At 42.9% G+C, this 19,022-nt stretch overlaps 1 protein-coding gene and 1 long non-coding RNA gene across 2 annotated transcripts; one reads left to right on the top strand and one right to left on the bottom strand.

The window, feature by feature from the left end:
* Window positions 1-889: 889 nt before the first annotated feature.
* On the bottom strand, window positions 890-5,174 carry LOC132973612 (uncharacterized). The gene is made up of 2 exons (XR_009673024.1): window positions 4,805-5,174; window positions 890-1,195 (listed from the first exon to the last, which is right to left on the bottom strand). It is a non-coding gene; the product is annotated as an uncharacterized LOC132973612 (long non-coding RNA).
* A 3,101-nt stretch (window positions 5,175-8,275) lies between these two features.
* On the top strand, window positions 8,276-10,578 carry fjx1 (four-jointed box kinase 1). Its single transcript, XM_061036569.1, has one exon. It carries the CDS (start codon window positions 8,679-8,681, stop codon window positions 9,948-9,950), a length of 1,272 nt encoding a protein of 423 aa, XP_060892552.1. The 5' UTR covers window positions 8,276-8,678; the 3' UTR covers window positions 9,951-10,578.
* The last annotated feature ends 8,444 nt before the right edge of the window (window positions 10,579-19,022 follow it).

Here is a 19,022-nt window from a genome sequence, read left to right as displayed (position 1 = left end):
CTGTTAAGACTCACAGACAGATGTGGAGTGGACGAGACAGTTTGTCTTGATTTCTGGTGACTTCTGCCGCAGAATCACAAAAGAAAAAAAACCTGAATGGACCAGGGAGGAGAAGAAGAAAAAGAAAAACTCTATTCTGCAGCACATCATGTTCTTGGATTTCACACGGAGTCCATCCCATCCCTCCCACTTCCATCTGTTATGGAACATATTGATTTGTGATTGCAAGCAGCAAAGTGAAATCTACTTGAGCACAGCGAGTATCTCAGTGGGAGAGGAATGTAAGTAGGAGGCATCAAACTGGCGGTGGGCACCTAAACTAATCACTCTGATCTTTTTTATTATTTATATTCCCACAGCTGGGCTTTGATCAATGCTCCACTCCCTTCTTTTATCAGCAATGAGCCACAGCCACTACCCACCACATTTAATTATTCAATTTGGGCTGCTTTGTTGTTAATAGCAGTGATCATTCCTGCTTAAACGGCATAATGTATGCGTTGACAACCAACAGTGATACAGACCTGTCCTGTGGGACGCAAATCTATAAGTGGCGAGCGTCTACATGCTGCATTAGAGATTCCAGGCACCAGTGAAGCATAGGCAAGTAAAATACACTCAACATCAAGGCCTGTGGAAACGGCTCGTTCCACAAGGCCACAGGCACAAATGATCACACCTCAACTGTCAGACTTCCATTGAATTAAAGCCAATTCAAATGGCTCCACTCTGGGAGTTTAAATGATGGATACACTCGTACTACCTTTAAGCTGAGAACAACAAGCAGGATGTTGTTATTTATGCAGCAGTTTAGAGAAATTAACAAAATTCAAAGCATACGAGTGGCAAAGAACGTAAAAAAATATATCAGATAAAAGGCTTCAAAAACTCTTGGAATCAAGTTTTACTATTGTGAAATTAAGGAGCAGTCAGACAACCCGTATTGTCTGTATTTCATGCAAATCTGGATTGAGTGGCTATAAAGAAAGTTTCTCTGTGTTTTTGTTTTACTTCCTGGCTTGCGGCTTCCTGGAGTTCTTTTCCATGTGGCTCGTTTGTTTACCCTTCCCCCACCAGGGTCCTGTCAACACTACCAGCCTCGCGGGTAGCAAAAAGGTCGAAATGCCAAGAGGTCATTTTTGTGTCCGGTATTCTGGCTTCCCCTTCCAGCACCACTTTAGCCACTGCAGAGGAGCTGGACAGAGAGAGAGAGAGAGAGAGAGAGAGAGTGCAGCTCTGAGGGAGAATGCAAGGGTTGAACTGGAACTTTCTCAGATGCTGCCTGGTAACAATGATCTATCTTTTTTTTTTTGATAATAAGATTTTAAAAAAAGGGATCATTGTCACGTACTGCAGGTGTCAAAGACATGGAAGCAACAAATTCCACCAAAACAAAAAATATGGTTTATCTTTGAAACGAGTTTTTAAATATGATTAACAACACATTTTAGACTCAGAAAAAGTAACATGTACAGTTAGGAATGACAAACAGAAGATAAGCAAGTTCTACCCCAAAGAAAAACTTGGTTTCTAACATTACAAGTCTACAAGTCGACCAAAATCATGCAGTAAATAGGCACTTTTTTGGATATAACAAAACAACTTTGCAATGTAATCTTAACAATGTCGGCCTAGAACTACAAATCTGTGATCACTGCAATAAAGAGCTCCCCCTACTGACTGGCTGCATTATAGGTAATCAACCCCTCCTCTGCAACGATAACAGATGGGTCAAATCTTAAATCAAAATGCACGTCAGATCAAATTTTTTTCAAACCCCAGTATCATGACAGTTAGTGAGAATTTTCTTGTTAATTAGTTATTTAATGCTATAAAATGCTATAAATTTGAATGATAAACAGCTTTGTTGACGAAAGTCGCTTCTGCAGTGCTGTGTGCAACAGATTAGCAGAGTACAGCAGAATGGGGGGGAAAAAAACGTTGTGAGCTCTGATACAAAAGTCATCGAACTTCCACAACTGTGAGATTCTGCTTCAAACCAACTCAAGAATCTGTTCCGCTTTGGACTGTACCCACCTGAGAGATCTTTGACTTTTTATCGGTCAGTTAAACGTGTTTTCTCATTAGCTGAAGCGTAGTGCTAGTGACGTGTGGCTCTTCCAGCCGATCCTGACTGCGCAGACTGGTTGCAAATTTGCAGTATGTCAGCCATCACCATGATATTCTGGCCTCATCCGGTTTAACGAAAGCAGGCTGAGGGATTCTGTCCACTAGTTATCACAGTCTATGGTTTTGTACAATAGCATTTCTAGGGGCATTGGTTTTATAAGGAAAACGAGTCAGTGTGGAGATAAGTGATGCATCAGCAGTAACTTCACACTCCACTCTTGCTTCTCCGACCACTAGTCCAACTCTAAGCAAAGGCAATGTACTAACAGTAAACCAAACTGGAGGTCATTTATAGCTAAACACCAGCTAGCACTGAAGCCCTGAAAAGTTGCTCCCAAAGGCTTTACCGTCATCATATAAGAGTCTATCGGTTCTTATACAGAAATTAGTGTAATCAACTGATTTTAATTCAAGAAAGGTACTCTCTGTGGTTGTGTTTTTCTGTCATATGATATTAAGATCACAACAGATCTGTAAATTATAACTACCACCGCCTGAGTTGTCAGTCTGTGAATTAATGTCCAGCTTTCATCGAAGTAGCATTTTAAGATGTGACAACCTTGCATCAAAGAGGATCACTGGTTCTACAGTTTCTGGTCAACTTGCATGAGTGAGCAGCAAGCCCCATATGGCAAATAAATATTAATATTGCACTGACTGTTCTTGTGAAAACAGACTGTAAATTGTGCCTCAGAGACTTTATTCTTAGCACTAGCTTTAGAAAGCAAGTGGATTAAGCCTAGTAGTTAACAACACTGTATGATAGCAAAGTATGGTGCTAAAAGAATGTCTAATCTGAAGATTTGGCTAGAATAAATCATGCTGAAACAGCCATCCCCATACATCTGTTCAAAGGAATGTGACTGAGCTCCCGCTGCTCTCATTCTGAGACACTACCATGTGCTGAAATGGCTAAATGATTAGTGGTTGCTCAACCTAGTTGGAAATCTGGAAAGGGTGGAAAAGAGTTGAGAAAGAAGATGCTTGCAAAACCGCACGCAGCTCTCCTCCCTCGCACATTCAGAAGATTCAATTTCAGTTGTGATGTGATGAGAGCAAACGCTTCACACTCCTCAGCTATTAAACCCAGAGCTGCTAAATGTTGCGCTGAAACATTAGTAGGACATTCAAGCGCCATCTCTAATCTTAACTGACCGTGTGACCCTCACCAGACGAGGAGCCAAACCATTTCATGCGGTGCATTTTATCTGCAGACGAAAAAGAAAAAAAACACCAGGGCTTTGAATGTCATGACTTTGCTAATAATTATCAGATGTTCTTAAGCTCTTTTTTTAGCCAGTTTAAAGGCAAACCACACCACGAGGCACTGAGCGTGCTCAAGTCAATAAGCCAGTTAGCAGACGGAGAAAGTCAAAAGAATTCAATTCTTGACTTGTTTAATAGGGGATTTGGCGTGGCAGGTCAGGGGGTGTAATCCAGGAGATTGGACACTGATTCTTTAATCGAGTGGCTCCACAGTACATCGCCGTCTTCCCTTCCTGATTTCACTCATATAAGAGGGTCTCCCTTGTGTAGCACTGAATTTCAATGGCGGCTTCTAAATCCCCCCCTTTTAACTGCTGCAGCGTGCAAACCAGATGGAGATAGGGAGTACAGTACATCAATAAGCCAAGCCTTCTGACTCCCCCTCCATGGCTGACAGAGTATTTCAGCATTCATTAACACAAACTCATTCATTAGTGACTACCAACTGACCAGTCTTTGCTAAAAAAAAAAAACCTTTAGCCTGCCTTTCAGGAAATTGGCTAAGGCAATGCAAATGAACCCGCGGTAACTTGGTGAAAAAAGGGCAGCACTTTGTTGGCTGTGTGCCATGTTTGGGTCCCAGTGGTGCAGCCAATCGCTTCGTGTAGCAACAGTTTCAGTTTGATGCTGCCTGGGCTGCTTGTTTCTGCTTTCAGCCCCGGTTTCTGCCTGGATGAAACAAGGAGGGGGGGGGGCTGCTGTTTCCTTGAAAAAGTGGATGATCCTAGAAACACCATGGCTGAGAATTCCCCCCTTGTTATCTCCTAGGGTTTGCACCTTCTAAATGAATTTTAAAAAGCAGTGCGCTGACTGTTAGGTTTTTCTGCAATTTTTGCACTATTTCTTTACTGGAGATAAGGGCTGAGATAAGTGCAGACCCTGACCATGTCTCAGTCAATGGTGGTTATCATTCTCTGTATAGTTTCATGCAATGGTGCGTCTTCAACTGAAAGCTGCACACAGCCAAAATCTGAGAGTCGCACATGCTGGGCTTCAAGAACAGATGGCAATATGCCAGTTCATGGATTCAAAGCAGGTACTGACAGTACTACGTGCGTACATACACACCACTAGAATATAAAATCTAATCACTAGACCTCCTTCTTATTATCTGCTCCGCTCACTATTTTAAAGAATAATTGCAAATGAGAACATGCATGTCCAAAGAGCACTCACACAGATCTCGTCGTCACACACACAAGACCAGGAGACGATGAATTCATCCCAATGGAGCCACCCCCCACCCGCCCCGTCCCTGAATCCCTTAGCATGAGTAATTGTCGGGCCCTGTGAAATAATCGTAGCTTTCAACGCTAATGGAAGCCCCGCACATTCATTATTCAGTCCAGGGAACAGAGTGCTGCAAAGTGTCAGGGGACCTATGAGTTAGTGCTCAGCGTGAACTAACCTTAGACTACGAGGGAAGTGACAGAAGCCCGCTGCACTTTCTCCTCCTCTGTCCCCCCCCCCCCCCCCCCCCCGTCCCTTTTCTGTCTCCTTTGCCTCTTTACGTGAATCTGCACATTCAGACGGGCACCACGCAGAGAGGCAGAGATTGTGTCACAGCTGCGGCGTGGTCAGATGGCCCGGTGATGGTTTCACTGTGGACAGCATGACAGACGGTCTGGGGTTCTCTTGTGTCACTGCAAGCATTTGACCACGGACAGCCATAACTGCTGGAGAAAGGCGTTCCCGGTGTTACGGCCCTCTTGGGACTGCTCTGGGATTTACGAGGAAAGCAGAAAGAGGAATGCAGCAGGAGGGAGTGGGGGGGGGGGGGGGGGGTTCAGAGGTTGCCTGACCTGCAGATAACACATGGCAAGAAACAGATAGGTTTGATATGAGAACATGCCCGCACTTGTGCTCAGGGAAAAGGGACACCGTGAGTCAAGCTGCTGCAGACTGAGCCAGTAAATGATAGTTACCCCACACTCCTTAAAAGCAACACACATCAGAATGAATTCCAACAATGCACTTAAGCCGTCTTCATTTCCTATGTCTAGACCTTACAGCTTTAAAGTGAAAGTGGAGGGGAGTAAACCAAAGTGAAGCAGTTTTTTTACATATTGATTCAATCTTAAAATACTCGAGGATTATTCCTCTATCTATTGATACGTGTAAGTTTGAATGTCTCTAGTGGGCTGTGGCTGTTATTTTGGAGCTGTATCCTACAGCTCTAACATGAAGAGAGGAAGAAGTCATATTTATTCATATGTGCCTCTGCGAGCTAAACAGATGTTAGGACTTCACTTGGAGAAACCAGAAAGATCTAGAATGGGGTCTTGGATAAAGGAAGATATGGCTCTGTGTTTTTCGCTGGAAAAAAATAAATGAATACACACTTGGAGGAAAATTAAATTTGTATGAGAAGAGGAATTTTGTAGAGCATGGAGACTTGGGGAATAAACCAACCCAGAGAAGCTAACTGGACTATAACTGGCAGACTGTAGAGTTTGAGTTAATATGACGAAATATCCTTTAATTTGTTGCAGGCATTTTTGTTTTTTGTTTTTTGTTTTCAGTGTTAGGAGATTGGAGATTTATGTGATATATATTCTTGGTATATTCTCTAGTCATCTATGTAACCTTGGTTATAAGCTGAGATATGTGTTGGTTGGGGGCTGTGGGGTGAAGTTTAAAAAAAAGTCTCTTTAGTGTCTGATTTTCTCAGACACAGCTAATTTGTGAAGGATAATGGGTTTTAAACAGCTCTTCACACCAGATGGAAAAATCCCACCTCTGTAAGGACCCACTCTTTTGTCTTCCATTAAAAAAGAAAAACAAGCCCAGCCATGCACCACTACACATATCCTTCCTGAAAGCCTCTTGGACTTGTAAGTGCTGTTCTCTCTCCCCGTGCAAAACTGGGGAATATATGTTCCCACTGCTCTGCCGCCGCTGTCAATCTGCACTGCAGAATCAAACAAAGGCTGGGAATTGAACAAATCAGTCTGCTGATGCCAAACAAACCCAAAAACACCCAACATGGCAAAACAGAAGTGCACGAGCTGTGATGTGCAATACGACCAAATCAGGATCATTCCTCCTGCCTGTCTGCAAGATGTTGTCTTCAGTCTAGCCCTGCGTGTTGTTAGACATTCAAAGATATACCACGGAAAATCATCTTGTATGTTTATATGTCTCGTCACCCTTTAAATCAAGAAGGAATATCAGCATAAAGATAAGTGTTTGAGGGCTCCAGGTGCTAAATGCATAGATTAGTAGACTTCTAGTTTACTGGGTGCAATTGACTATTCTTGTCTGCCGCTGTCTCTTTCGACTCAGGCAATTTAGCATAGCAGAATGTTGCTATAAAAATGACCCAATTAATTTGATTTGCGAAACCAAGGTTCAAGATACAAAGTGAGTGCCTGAGTGGAATAGTAAAGCATGTGGGGGATGCTAATGAAGATAATTTAATGAGGGAGATTCGCATAAGGAGTTTGTATGCATGCGTGTTACACTTTGTTTAACAAAAGCATAGGACAAGGATGAAGCAAGCAGCTGACTTTAGTTTGCCCTGGGTGTGAGCAGGAAATGATCCAATATTTAGCAGCAGAAATTGAAAAAAGGGTGCTCTTCAAGAATACCAAGCAGGGGCATGAACTATCAAACATTGAAACAAGGTATTTGTATTAAAGATGTGACGAGGGAGCTAACTCTTACTGCTGATGACAGTGAAAGGTGGGTTTAAGCTCTGTAAGAACCCAAGGTTTTTGACATTTTGTGAGCATCAGAGTTTAATGCAAGGCAAAGTTTGAACTGACGATTAATGCAAGAAAGGAAGTAACTTCACTGTTGATTTTACCAAACTTTATTTAGTAAGAAACATTCTATGGATAAGCAAAAAATGTCGTACAAGTTAGGCAAATCTGGAGTTTTCTGGAAATACATTTTTAACCATATAAAACTACATCCTAGTAAAGGAGGAAATGCCAGGTCATTGCTTGGTCTAAAGACGTTATATCATGCTGTCTTAAAGTCCTAATCAGCATTCATATATTTTTGTTGGCCTTGGAGCAAATTGTCTTTTCTAAGTAATGACTATGAAATGAAAGTTCTGAAGTAATTCAATGTGGGGCTCTAAAAATGTACCTAATCACAGTTATTAATCCAACGCATACCTATTTGTTAAATGAATGGCTGTACCACCCAAACACATTCCTTTGTGGTTCACTTTTTACTTGTTTGTTTCTGGAGCTTTTTGTCTTAAGTCTGCGGCACTGGAACATATGATCATGGGATAGATATCAACAGTTCCTGTGATCACATTAAAGTTTTCCAATAGGTTCCTTAAATTGGGTACATGGCAACTACTCCTCTGAGAATACCATCAAAAAACTCTTAACATTCTAACCCCACACTTGAAACAATATCTGGAAGAATAAAAACCATTATGCTGGTGATTTTATACTACTTCTTTTGATCCATAATGACCTCATAGGGTCATAAATTAGAGATAGAATACAATTTAAAAAAAAGGGGGATTTATATTCTCCACTAATATGGGTAGACCAAATTCAACCGGGCTGTCTTTGTCTCACTACTAACACAGATATTCCACTTTGTGTGCAGGCACCGAATAGAATTTGTTGAAAATGGTTACATTATTTCCACAGTATTTTTGCACAAGGTTTCAATTATTATAATGGCTACATTTGCCAATACCACACAATCCTCTCACATCATGCACACACACACACTCACAAAACGCAACGCGGTGCACTTGCTCCTCTCCTCTCTGAACCCTCCTTCCCACGATCCGCCCACCATCTCGAGACTGGAGTCACGTGTCCGTCCCCCCCCCCCCCCCCCCCCCCCCCCCCCCCCTCCCCCCCCCCCCCCCTCCCCCCCCCCCCCCCCGGCTAGTGTCTCTTTGCGAGCCGACAGCACCACAAATCAAACTCACCCAGCGCCCGGCGGAGACAGAAGGGAGGATGAGGAGCGGAGAGGTGAACACGGACAGAAAGCCGCTATTGGACTACAGCGGGCTTTAATAGAGGACGTTTTTAACAGAGGATGTGCGACGCGGTGATCCGGAACGCTCGCTCGGTTTCCCGCAGAGGAGGGGAATGAGAAGGCGCCTGGGCAGGACGGGAGATGAGATTCACACTGTTTCGGAGACCCTCTGATCTCGGCTTGGGAGGTGTGCGGTACACGGGGCGCACAGCTCAAACCTAAACAGTGGATCGTGGAAAATTGTCTCTCTTGTTCTTTTTTTTTGCCACCCCAAACCTTCTGGACATTTGTGGGTCTCGGGAGGGGGAAAGGTGGTCTTCACTATGAGGGCTGTTACAGCAAACTTATTCGCTCTGCTGTTTCTGTGCGCCCTTGCAAGTGTTTTCTATGTCTGGAGCGCATTGGAGAGCCGTTTGGAGCGACACAAACGCAGGTTCTCAGGGTCCTTACACCAAGGTCTCCCAACGGACCTCTCCACAAAAACTTTCAGAGCATTGCTCGCCGTGCCAGTGGCACAAAGACCGCGCTTGGGGGGCAGACTTGAGGCGCACAACCTCACTGATCAAACCGTCTCTGCAGGAAGTCCAGATTACCATGTGAATGGGGATAACAAGAGGTCAGCGCGGCGGGAGGGCCCGGTCAAGTTGGGCTCCCTGGTGGAGGATGGGATATTTTGGAGTGAATGGCTTGAGGATCTACTCCCAGAGCAATTCACCGAGGAATATGCTCAGGCGTGGAGAGAGAGAGCCAGGACACACCGGGTAGTGAAGCTGGAGCCCGGATGCGGCAGGATATCGAACCAGCTCGCTACTTTTGCAGACGGGACCAAAGCGTGTGTGCGTTACGGAATTAACGCGGATCAGGTCCAAGGGGAAACTTTGACTTATTACCTTGCCAGTTTGCTCGGCATCACAAACCTGCCTCCTCTCATACTGTCCCAGCTGAGCGGCGGCAGCGAACAATGGGATGCTGTGAGGGCGCGGACAGACGGTTTACAGTGGAGTGATGGAGCCGTGGTTTCTCTCACTAAGTGGGTCTCCAACCTGACGGGGGTGGTCACACCTGCGCCGCTCAGACCGGAGAGCAACGGGCTGCATCCTGTGCTGCTCGAGCTCCGGAACAAGACGACGGCGGAGCTGCTGGAGCTGATGCAGTGGACCGACCTGATCGTGTTGGACTACCTGACTGCGAACTTCGACAGGCTGGTCAGTAATCTGTTCAGCCTGCAGTGGGACTCGCGCGTAATGGAGAGGGACACGAACAACCTCCTGAAGACGCCGCGCGGTGACCTTCTGTTTATAGACAACGAGGCCGGGCTGGTGCACGGGTTCCGGGTGTTGAACATGTGGGAGAAATATCACAGCACAGTGCTGAGCTCGGTGTGTGTGTTCAGAAAAAGGACAACGCAGCGCGTGGCGGAGCTGCACAAGCGCAGAGACTCCAGGAAAAGGCTGCTGGAGCTCTACAGAGACAGCGAGCCTTTGTCCCTGGAACTGGGGTTTCTCTCAGACGAGCACGCCGCTGTTCTCCAGGACAGGATAGACAGATTATACAAACACATTTTGCATTGCAGAGGGAAGTACAGCCAGCTGTGAAGGATTTGTCGTCTGCACGGTATAATGAGCTCTGCGAAAAGCGAGTGGCACACCTGTGCTAAACTGATGCGCATTACACTAAACTGTCTTGAATATCCAGCTGAACTACCTCTTGTGAATAGAATATGTTGCCTACTTTATAAATAACTTAATTTTACACATGTTTATAAGCTCCCTGAGTTTCCCACTGTACTCTCGCAGAGAGGAATGATTGAGAAAGGTTCATTTGAAAGAATAGGCTAAATTTGTGACTTGAGCTTTATAACACAGTCCTTCATGTGTGTTTGGGTTATTGCCTTGTGTTCAGTTATTCTTACGATACAATTCTAAGCCTTAACATAATTTAACTGTATTTGTTGTTAACCATCTTGGTGCGCTTTTTCAAGAAATCTTTTGCACATATACATTGACTTGGCAGCACCTGCACTCTTTTTGTTTTTTGAATTGCATATTAAGCCTTAAAATCACAGGTGTATCATATACATTGTATATGTTGTAAGTATGTTGTAAATACTGTCCACCAAACTGATTTTTTTTATTTGATGTTTCACTTATTTAATGTGCATTGTAACATTCCAAAATCTCTCGTCCTTTTTGATATAAAAAAAACACTTTAATTTAATTTAAAGGTGTTGTCTGTGCTTTATCTGCAGTTTCTACTTAACGGCCTCATTAGAGTGCATCAAATATTTACCTATGTCTTTGTGGGGCGCTGTGATTTTCCAAGGCTCAGTACTGGCCCATTACAGTGCAGTCATTGTGCTGTAGTAATATCTTGCACTGGCTCACTGTTCCCCAGGAGCCATTCTGTCAGCCACAGGCACGCTACAACAGGAATCTCTAATCCCTTTCATAATCTCAGCCAGAATGATAAAGTGAAGGAGACAAGTGACATCCTTTCAGTAGGGTTTTACTGTTCCCTAACTCTATCAAAACGTCTTTCTTTTGAGGAAAAGAAGACGGATTACAGAATATTCGTCACTGTAGTAATATATACGGTCAAACTGAGGCCATGGCTGCTTTCCTTATTGGTTCAATCTGTTTGGCTAAAAATGCGGAAAAAAAGTCCATTTGTCGTTGCATGTGCTGCAGTGAGAGGCCAACCCTGCAATAAATGAGCGCTTTGCTCTCAGAGGGGGAGCCTTGTTTACAGTCTTTCAGAGGTTGAATTAGTGACTGTGAAAGAGAAAAAGTACAGGTAATGCCCGGAGGTCAGCTGTATTACTTTCCTTTGAGCTCATATGCTTTCACTTTGCACATCGGTTTCTAATTTAACCCCATGTGGAAGGATCCTCTCCTTGTTAGTTCCACTTTAAAGCCCAGTTCTCTGTCTGATTCCTGATCCCGGTTGTGAGCACATCAGAGAGAAAGTCAATGATCAAACTTTTGAAGGCCTAATTCTTTCCAGCCTCTTCATGATCCGCAACTCATCTGGTTGCTTTAACATTTTTTTTAATATATATATATATATATATATATATATATATATATATGTAGAAGCCAACTCCAGAGCACACCACTACTATTTGAACATCTCCAAAGAGTGCCTTTTGCTTAAATAGTGGCAAATTCAATGCCCTATACAGCACTTTAGTATCAGTGATTTATGCTCCATCCTTCTTGGTTCACTATGTGGTTGAAGAGAATCAGCAGAAGTTTAAGCAGGTGCAGCTTGAGTCTTTTTTTTCTCCAGACTATAACAGCCTGCTGCAGCTCTAATAGGGACTTGGGGATCAATATGTGCACTGGCTTTTGTATATGGGAAAGCAGGTCATGTTAATGTGCTGGGAGTGGGGTTAGTACCAGTATGTGAACATGTGTGTTTTGTCGGGGGGGAGGAGGAGGGTTTGCAGCTGGGCATGGCGCTCTGAGCATGTGTGTTAATGCAGAAAAGAGAGATTTACGACAGCGTGCAGACACCGGGGATTAGACTCAATGTTAAAGTGAAGTCTGCAGGTCTGAACCGGACTCGCAACCCTTCCTCTCTCTCCCCGCCTCGCACCATTTCCCCTCCCTCATGTATTTCACCCACATCCAGCAGCTTCCTGCAGCTCATCCGTCTTCAGTGTAAACATGACTGTCAACTTCATTTGTTAGCTAAGTGGAAAATGAAAGTTTCATTTTCCCTAATTAGCTTTTCTTTTTCTTTTTTATGCATTCCTTCACACACAAAAAAGCAGTTTTTTAATCAGCGGCCATGCCAGCTGTAATCACACTAATGGTATATTTCAAAGAGGTTGTTGAATCACCCTTTTAACTGTTCACATGTGTTGCCTCCCTTACTCTGTCAGCCTGGTTTATTTCAGGGGTTTTTTTCACCCAAGGGCAACTAAATCTTCATGCTCATAACTTTGTGACATGGTCTAATGAGTGCAACTTGTCCCAGCTCATGGTACCAGTGCGGCAGCTTATTATGCAGTATTATGTGGTTCTTACCAGATGTGCTTGTTTTCTGTGTCGGGAGGCGGAATCACACACACACTCAGACAGACAGTCACACAGCCGGGGGGCCCATAGCAGGCCCGAGCAGAGACCCCAGGTACTCGGGCTGATCTTGTCTTCTTTGTGCACTCTGCAAACATTCCAGAGGAGCAGAGGGAGGATCATCTCCATGGATACACAAACGCACACAGGAACTTCTCAGGGAGGAGAGTGGAAGGAGTCCCAGCTGTGTACATAGAGCGTTATCAAAGTTGGCCAAAGGTCTGTTTCAGGTTTTTCAAAAACTACAAAAAAGTGATCATCAGCAAAGTTATCCAAATAAAAGTAGCACTTCAAAGAAACAATTCAACCTTTTGGGAAATACTTCTTACTGTTACTTTCGTGTTTATTAGGTAAGAAGATCAATACCTCTCATGGCTGTTCGGTCACTATCAGGCTAAAGCCAGCAGCCAGTTAGCTTAGCATGGCTTAGAGCTTTGACTTAGCCTATTGCGATGCAAAGTTAACAAAGTCATCTACCAGATTCTGCAAAACGAGTCCTTAAAGCAAACTGTTTGCTGTAGCCTTTTTATTGATTAGACAAACTTAAGAAGGGTTTCAACTCACAAATGGAACAATTGTAATGAAAGCACATTAGCAGATGAATTGCAAATATCCAACTATTCCTCTAAACCTTAAATCCTTAAATAATAAACAGCTGCTGGATGGAAACAAATCTGTTTAATTAGACAAAGAGTGCTGGTAAAAAATGTAAATCAGGTATTTCGTCTGACACCAGGCAACGAACAGACTCAATCACTCCCTCTCCCTGAGAGCCTGCCATGTGCGATTGGACGGACATTACTGGCATTCTTTCATGGCTACACAGTGCAAGGAACTTCCTGTGCATGACTGAATGATTTCATTATGAAACTCGGCACACACTAAGGGGGAGAGTCACTTAGTCACAGCTCAGTGGACACGGGCCATGAAGGGTAAACTGGGGGGTCTGTGTAACGACTGGACAGGCAGGCTGTGATGCGCCTGGAGAGCTGGCACAAAGCCTGGCTTTGTCCGAACCAGGGCTGAAAGCATAAGGTCAGGGCCTTTGGGCATTCTTTCTCAAGACAAAGTAGAAGGTAATGAGTAACAGAGGCGGGCGAGAAAAAGGTCTGCGCATACCACAGCTACTAAGAGGAGATAAAACGTGTTAAGTGCAGTGACCTCCTCTGTTTTTATCCCAGCATGTGTACGTCCAAATTCATTTAAGTCTACTTCTTCTTTGTCTTTCCCTATTAATGTATGTAGGTGTTAAAATTGGGATCGTTTTCCCCCTTGGTGACGATCCGTAGATGTGGGTTGTGGATTTAGCGGTGAAGAGTCACATTTCATCACATGCTGCAAGTTTAACAAGCGTGTGCATCTGGAAACATCACGAGGGACACTGAGTTGTGTTAATCTCTGCCATATGGATTTACTTTGAAAGTCAGCTGTGATAACACGCAGGTGTTTATTAATTCAAAGGGAATACGAATAGACAAATGGAAAGTGAAGGCATGGGTTATGAGTCAGGGCTACAAAATTCTCCCCGAGTGCGTTCGTGACGATTACAAACTGTTCTTTTTTCCCCTAAACTGTTACGGCCCCAGATATCTTCAGCCAACCAATTTGCATCCTTGGGTGTTGAATTGTTTTTTGTTACAGTAGATAATACACAAGAGAGCCGACTAATGCATCTGTCTTACTGTTATCCACTCCTTCAGGACAGCCACTCTTGTAGATGATGGAATAGATTACATGAGTTTTTCTATTAAAAAAGTCTGAGTGAGATCTTTCAGGGAGTTTATATTAAAAGAAACAACATAAACTTGTGAAATTCACATATGCTTCCTCATCCTTTGGTTATTATTAGATTGAGAGCCATAATATAGCCTACAGTATGTTTACAGACGAGTCATATAGATCTGCTCATAATCCATTAAAACTGTTTGAGAAACAAGAACTGTTTAAAGTCAATTTGGATTGCCTCTTTTTTTTCCCTTAATACGATTTGCCTCATGCCAGTCATAGCACACATAAAAATAAATCCTGATTAATTTCAGCACATAATTCCATCCTATTTGTTATGCTTAGTCCCTCCAGCTCTGTCTCGCAAATGTCAGACCGCGTTCTGCTGAATGTCATACGCCTAATTTGATTTCACGAGGAACTACTGCATTTTATTTTGTAAAGAGAATAGGTCTATTGGCATTTTCGAAAACGTTAACGTCTACGTTTTCTATTGACAAAAAGGGCACAACACATTCAGATATTTGCTGTAAGCATGAGTAGTAAATACAAAGGACTACATTTAGCATCCTAGCACGTTGTAAATTGTTAACTTAATCAAGGATTACCCAGGCATGACATCAGCACTGTTGTTAGGACCTTGGTTGTGTACAAATGTTCAGTCTTCCCCTCCTTATTAAAGCTGAAATGCTGCACAGCGTTTGATTGACATGCTTGATGGGTTTTGATGCCCCTGTGGTTGATGCCTGTCTATGTCTCAGTTAAGCCAGGGGACCTGTTTCAAGTACACGCTGTTTCACTCATTTGCATCTGGCTTCATCTCTATGTAAATGTGAATTAGTATGCTTATGGAAATGGCTGCTTTTTTTCCCTGTGTTTTGCTGGAAAGAATAACTGATCGAATTCACAGGATGATAATCTATCATTTTGTTCTTGAATGGGTCTTTCCCATGGCCACCTGCACCTCGCTGAGATTGTGGCTGTAATGAAAATATTTCTATGCAAATGTTGGCCGGGGAAGGTTATGAATCAGCCAAAGAGTCAGACAAGGAGTTGATTTGTCCAAAATAAGCTCGCTGGACATATGGTTGGGTCTGCCTGCAACGGAAGGGCATCATTCACAAATATCTTCCTACAGGTTTCTATACTTCTTTTTCTCTCAAAATTTGTTCTCATAAAGAAAGAAGATACATGAAGCTGTTCTTCGTGAAGAATGAGCGACTTTTTGATCCAGACGATGTTGCCCTTGAGCACCAATATGAAACAACAAAACGCCGCTATCTGGCAACACCTCAACCGTACTGAAGCCTCCGCTTGTCTCCATCCACACACCTCCAACACCCCCTCCCCTCGCGTTGGTATGAAGCACTTTTCAAATGGAACCCACCATAATTAAGCACCATTAAGTGCAAGAGGCTGACAAAATTGTCCTATAGGCTCGAGTTGCAATTGCCTGTGGCCTGCAGTCTTGTGTTAACAGGCTAATGTTAGCACACTTAAGTAAGCTCGTAGCTTCATATTGCATTTACATTTACACCAAATGAACATGATCTAAAAATCTAAATATCTTCTTTTAACTGCAGAATTGTTGGCACCTGTGTTCTTAAATTGATGAATGTCATGTCCTGGTAAGCTGGAAGCTCGTGCATGTTTTATCCCTATTAGCATAAAAAAAACATCCCTTTAATATCCATATAAGGGCATAAGACTGCATGGCCATGTGCAAACGCAAAAGTCACAAATATATTCTAAAGGCTGCCGCAAAAGTGCCAGATGTGTCATTTAAATACCTTGTGTAAAGGTATTTAATTGTTGTTTTGAATAAGTGTTCTTCATTTAAACGTTTTTTTTTACGTGCTTGTATTCATACATCAACATTTTGCTAGTTTAAACACAAGATAAAACACTGTATAATTTAAATAAAAGCTGACTCATCTTTCTATAAGAGCACAAGGAAAACACAATTACCAATCATTTTGCCCTGACATATCAGCACTCAAATGTCCATGCTTTTCAGTCTTTGCATTACATTTTCTTAGCTAGAACAAACCCTAGATTATAAAACTTTGGTGAATGTCAGAATCTTATTGAAAACTGCATAAGGGGGTTTTAAAAACAAATGCCTCGCTAAGAACGGTTGGTGATTGAGGCCCAATGAGTGGATGACTTTCCTAATTCCGATAAAGAATTCAATAGCAACCTAACGTAACTCTTTTGCACATTTTATCTAGGAAATCTGAAAATCCTTTTTAAAACTTTACTTCTACTCAACTCTTGAAACGATCTGTTCATTTCCAGGACATATTTAAAATCAGTGGAGTATCTTTCTGCTGTGCTGTGACTGTGTCATACTGTCTTTGTCCTCTCCATGCCTGAAGTGCAAACAGAATCGATACACAGAAGGGGAAAGGGGACATGAGATACTTGATGGCGAATACCTACAACCCGCTGAAACAGCACATTCCGCCCGGCCTGCTGACCACTTGTTCTCTGAATGTTAGTGCTGGCTAGAGGCAGCAAGATGTCGGAGATCTGCGTATGGTCACAGTAGTCATTTTAAATTATTGCACCAATGGGCTGTGCCGGTGCTCAGTAATTTGGTCATTTCTATGTAAATTGCGCCTATAGTAGGCTGTTGTACCACACAAATGTCCGCGCCTCGCCTTGCTCCGTAATAGTACGCCGTTACACTGAAATGATTAAGCCCACTGTGAAGAAAATGTCATGACAGTCACTCAGTTAAGTAGATAGGTCGGCAGGAGTAGAGATAGAACAGAAGAGGAGGGCACTCAGGCATGCGGCTATGAAGACAGGCATAAGAGGCAGGCAGTCGATTTGGGTTGCGTCCAGGTGCTGGCCTCTCTCTTTAGAGGGGGGAAGAGGGAAGAGCTCACTGGAGACAAACATTAGGGGCTTTATGGCTGACTCTGCAGTATCATTGTAAAGATTGGACATGAAGGTGAGATAAGGCTGACTAGTATGGATACAGCAGAATGGAGCAATGTATCAACTTTGTGACACAATTATATACGTATAGGTTAATGAAGCTTATGTATTCTACCTCAGGATTTTATCAACTTAGACTTGGGTAAAAAATAATGACAGACATTAGTATCCCCTCTGTTATTTGCAGCAATATCCTTTGATGGCACTGCTACCTTCAATATTCGAAGACAATCCGTTTCCTGCATGTATTTGGAGAGGGTGTTCTAAGAAAAGTCTCTCTTTATTGAAGTTTTAAAACAAAGGTTCTCAGTAGGGTTTTTTTTTTTAATCTTTGAATTTGAATGTGTTATTCAGTTCTGCCTAGTAAACAACCTGCTGGAAAGAAATGTTTTTTTTATTATCAACTGTCTCCACAAGCAGTCTCTCCAGCTGGATTTCTCTGGGTATTTTTTTTTGTTATGCAGCTCAGTGTGTCTTATTTTGCAGCAGCTTTTTCAAACAAAGCATTGTGTGTTGAGATTTTTGTCTTATTTCATGTGCACATGTGAAAAGACCAATTAAAACTGAAGTAGCAAGCCCTTGAACGCTGTGTTTGCACTGCATGGGTGCTTTCAAAGCTACCCAAGTGGGCAAATGAGAACCTACCATTTATAAGAGATAGGGGGGATTACTATTTCTCTGTGAAATTCCACTCTAGCCTTCTCAGAGTGCGATTCCGCGATGTCGCCTATCTCAGCACTGTACCCATTACGTCCTTGTACAATCATATTGATATTGAAACGGCTTAATACTGGTGTCTGAATTCACAATTCCTTACAGCGCTGAGGAAGCACAACATGTGGAGAAGCAGCGGGAGCTCCACATACATTCAGACATGCACAAACATGCAGAGTTGTTCTCCCTCGTTGACTCCACCGATCCCATCTGGCCCCTGTTACGCCTTTATCCAAGAAGGCAGTACAGAGGGGGGATCACTTTGTCCCCCCCCCCCATTACACCTCTGTGACATTCACAGTGAATGTGAAACGTCACAGGGACATAAATATCGTGCCTTGGACAAGCAGTCTGAATAAGCCTTTAGGGATCGGCAGAAACACAACAGTAACAGAGTATTCAGCCTTGAGGAAAGCCAGGAATAATACAATTGATTGGTCAATACATTCAACAGAAGACAACAGGAAGTGGCTCAAATGATGGCAAACTGTTTTTTTTTTCCACAGAAGAATGGAGGATCTTGTCTTGTGATAAATAATAGTTCAAAAGAGGAAGTCAACACTACCCGGAACCCTGATCATCCTGCCCGTAAGTCTGATAGATGTGAACTTTCCCTGGCCTGATCATGACTTATTCTAACTATTCTATAAACATGGTAAAAGAGTCAATAAATAGTGTCAAAGGCACTTGGCTAGATGAGAATGCTAGTTCCAAAACCTAAGTCAAGGATATCCATTAGCTTTGTATCCCCATGGGCACATTGGACTAGCATTTTATTTGAGTCCCCTTATTGTTTTTACAAGAACATAACTTGCACAAGCATGCACAAGCAAGAGGGAAAGCCTTGAACTTTCTTGCACTGCACATGCTATTCTTCATATTGACACTTTCTGCAGGCGAAGTCCAAAAAAATCTACCCAGACTCAGAGAAGGTGACAAAGAAAACGTCAAGCTCTCAAACAAGGATGTAAGTTCACTGAAATCATTTTTGAAATGTTTAAAAAGGAAGGCATTCAAACATTTGCTTGTCCTCATTTATTTGATTGCCATCCCTACATTTTAGCCAATAGGTCAAATGCAATTTGCAAAGTTGTAAGAGCCAGATTTGAATTCCTGTGTGCTTTAAACAACTGACAAACCTTTTCATCATACCAATGTCTTTATAGATCTCTCATCAGAGAAAAAGTCCTCTTTAATCCCAGG

The sequence above is a fragment of the Labrus mixtus genome, chromosome 4 (assembly GCF_963584025.1).
Source record: "Labrus mixtus chromosome 4, fLabMix1.1, whole genome shotgun sequence".
NCBI lineage: Eukaryota > Metazoa > Chordata > Actinopteri > Labriformes > Labridae > Labrus > Labrus mixtus.
The sequence above is the reverse complement of the archived record's forward strand: the minus strand, read 5'-3'. Positions and strand labels throughout refer to the sequence as shown.

Coding starts and splice junctions, on each gene's coding strand:
- fjx1 (XM_061036569.1), top strand. CDS start 8,679: ATGAGGGCTGTTACAGCAAACTTATTCGCTCTGCTGTTTCTGTGCGCC.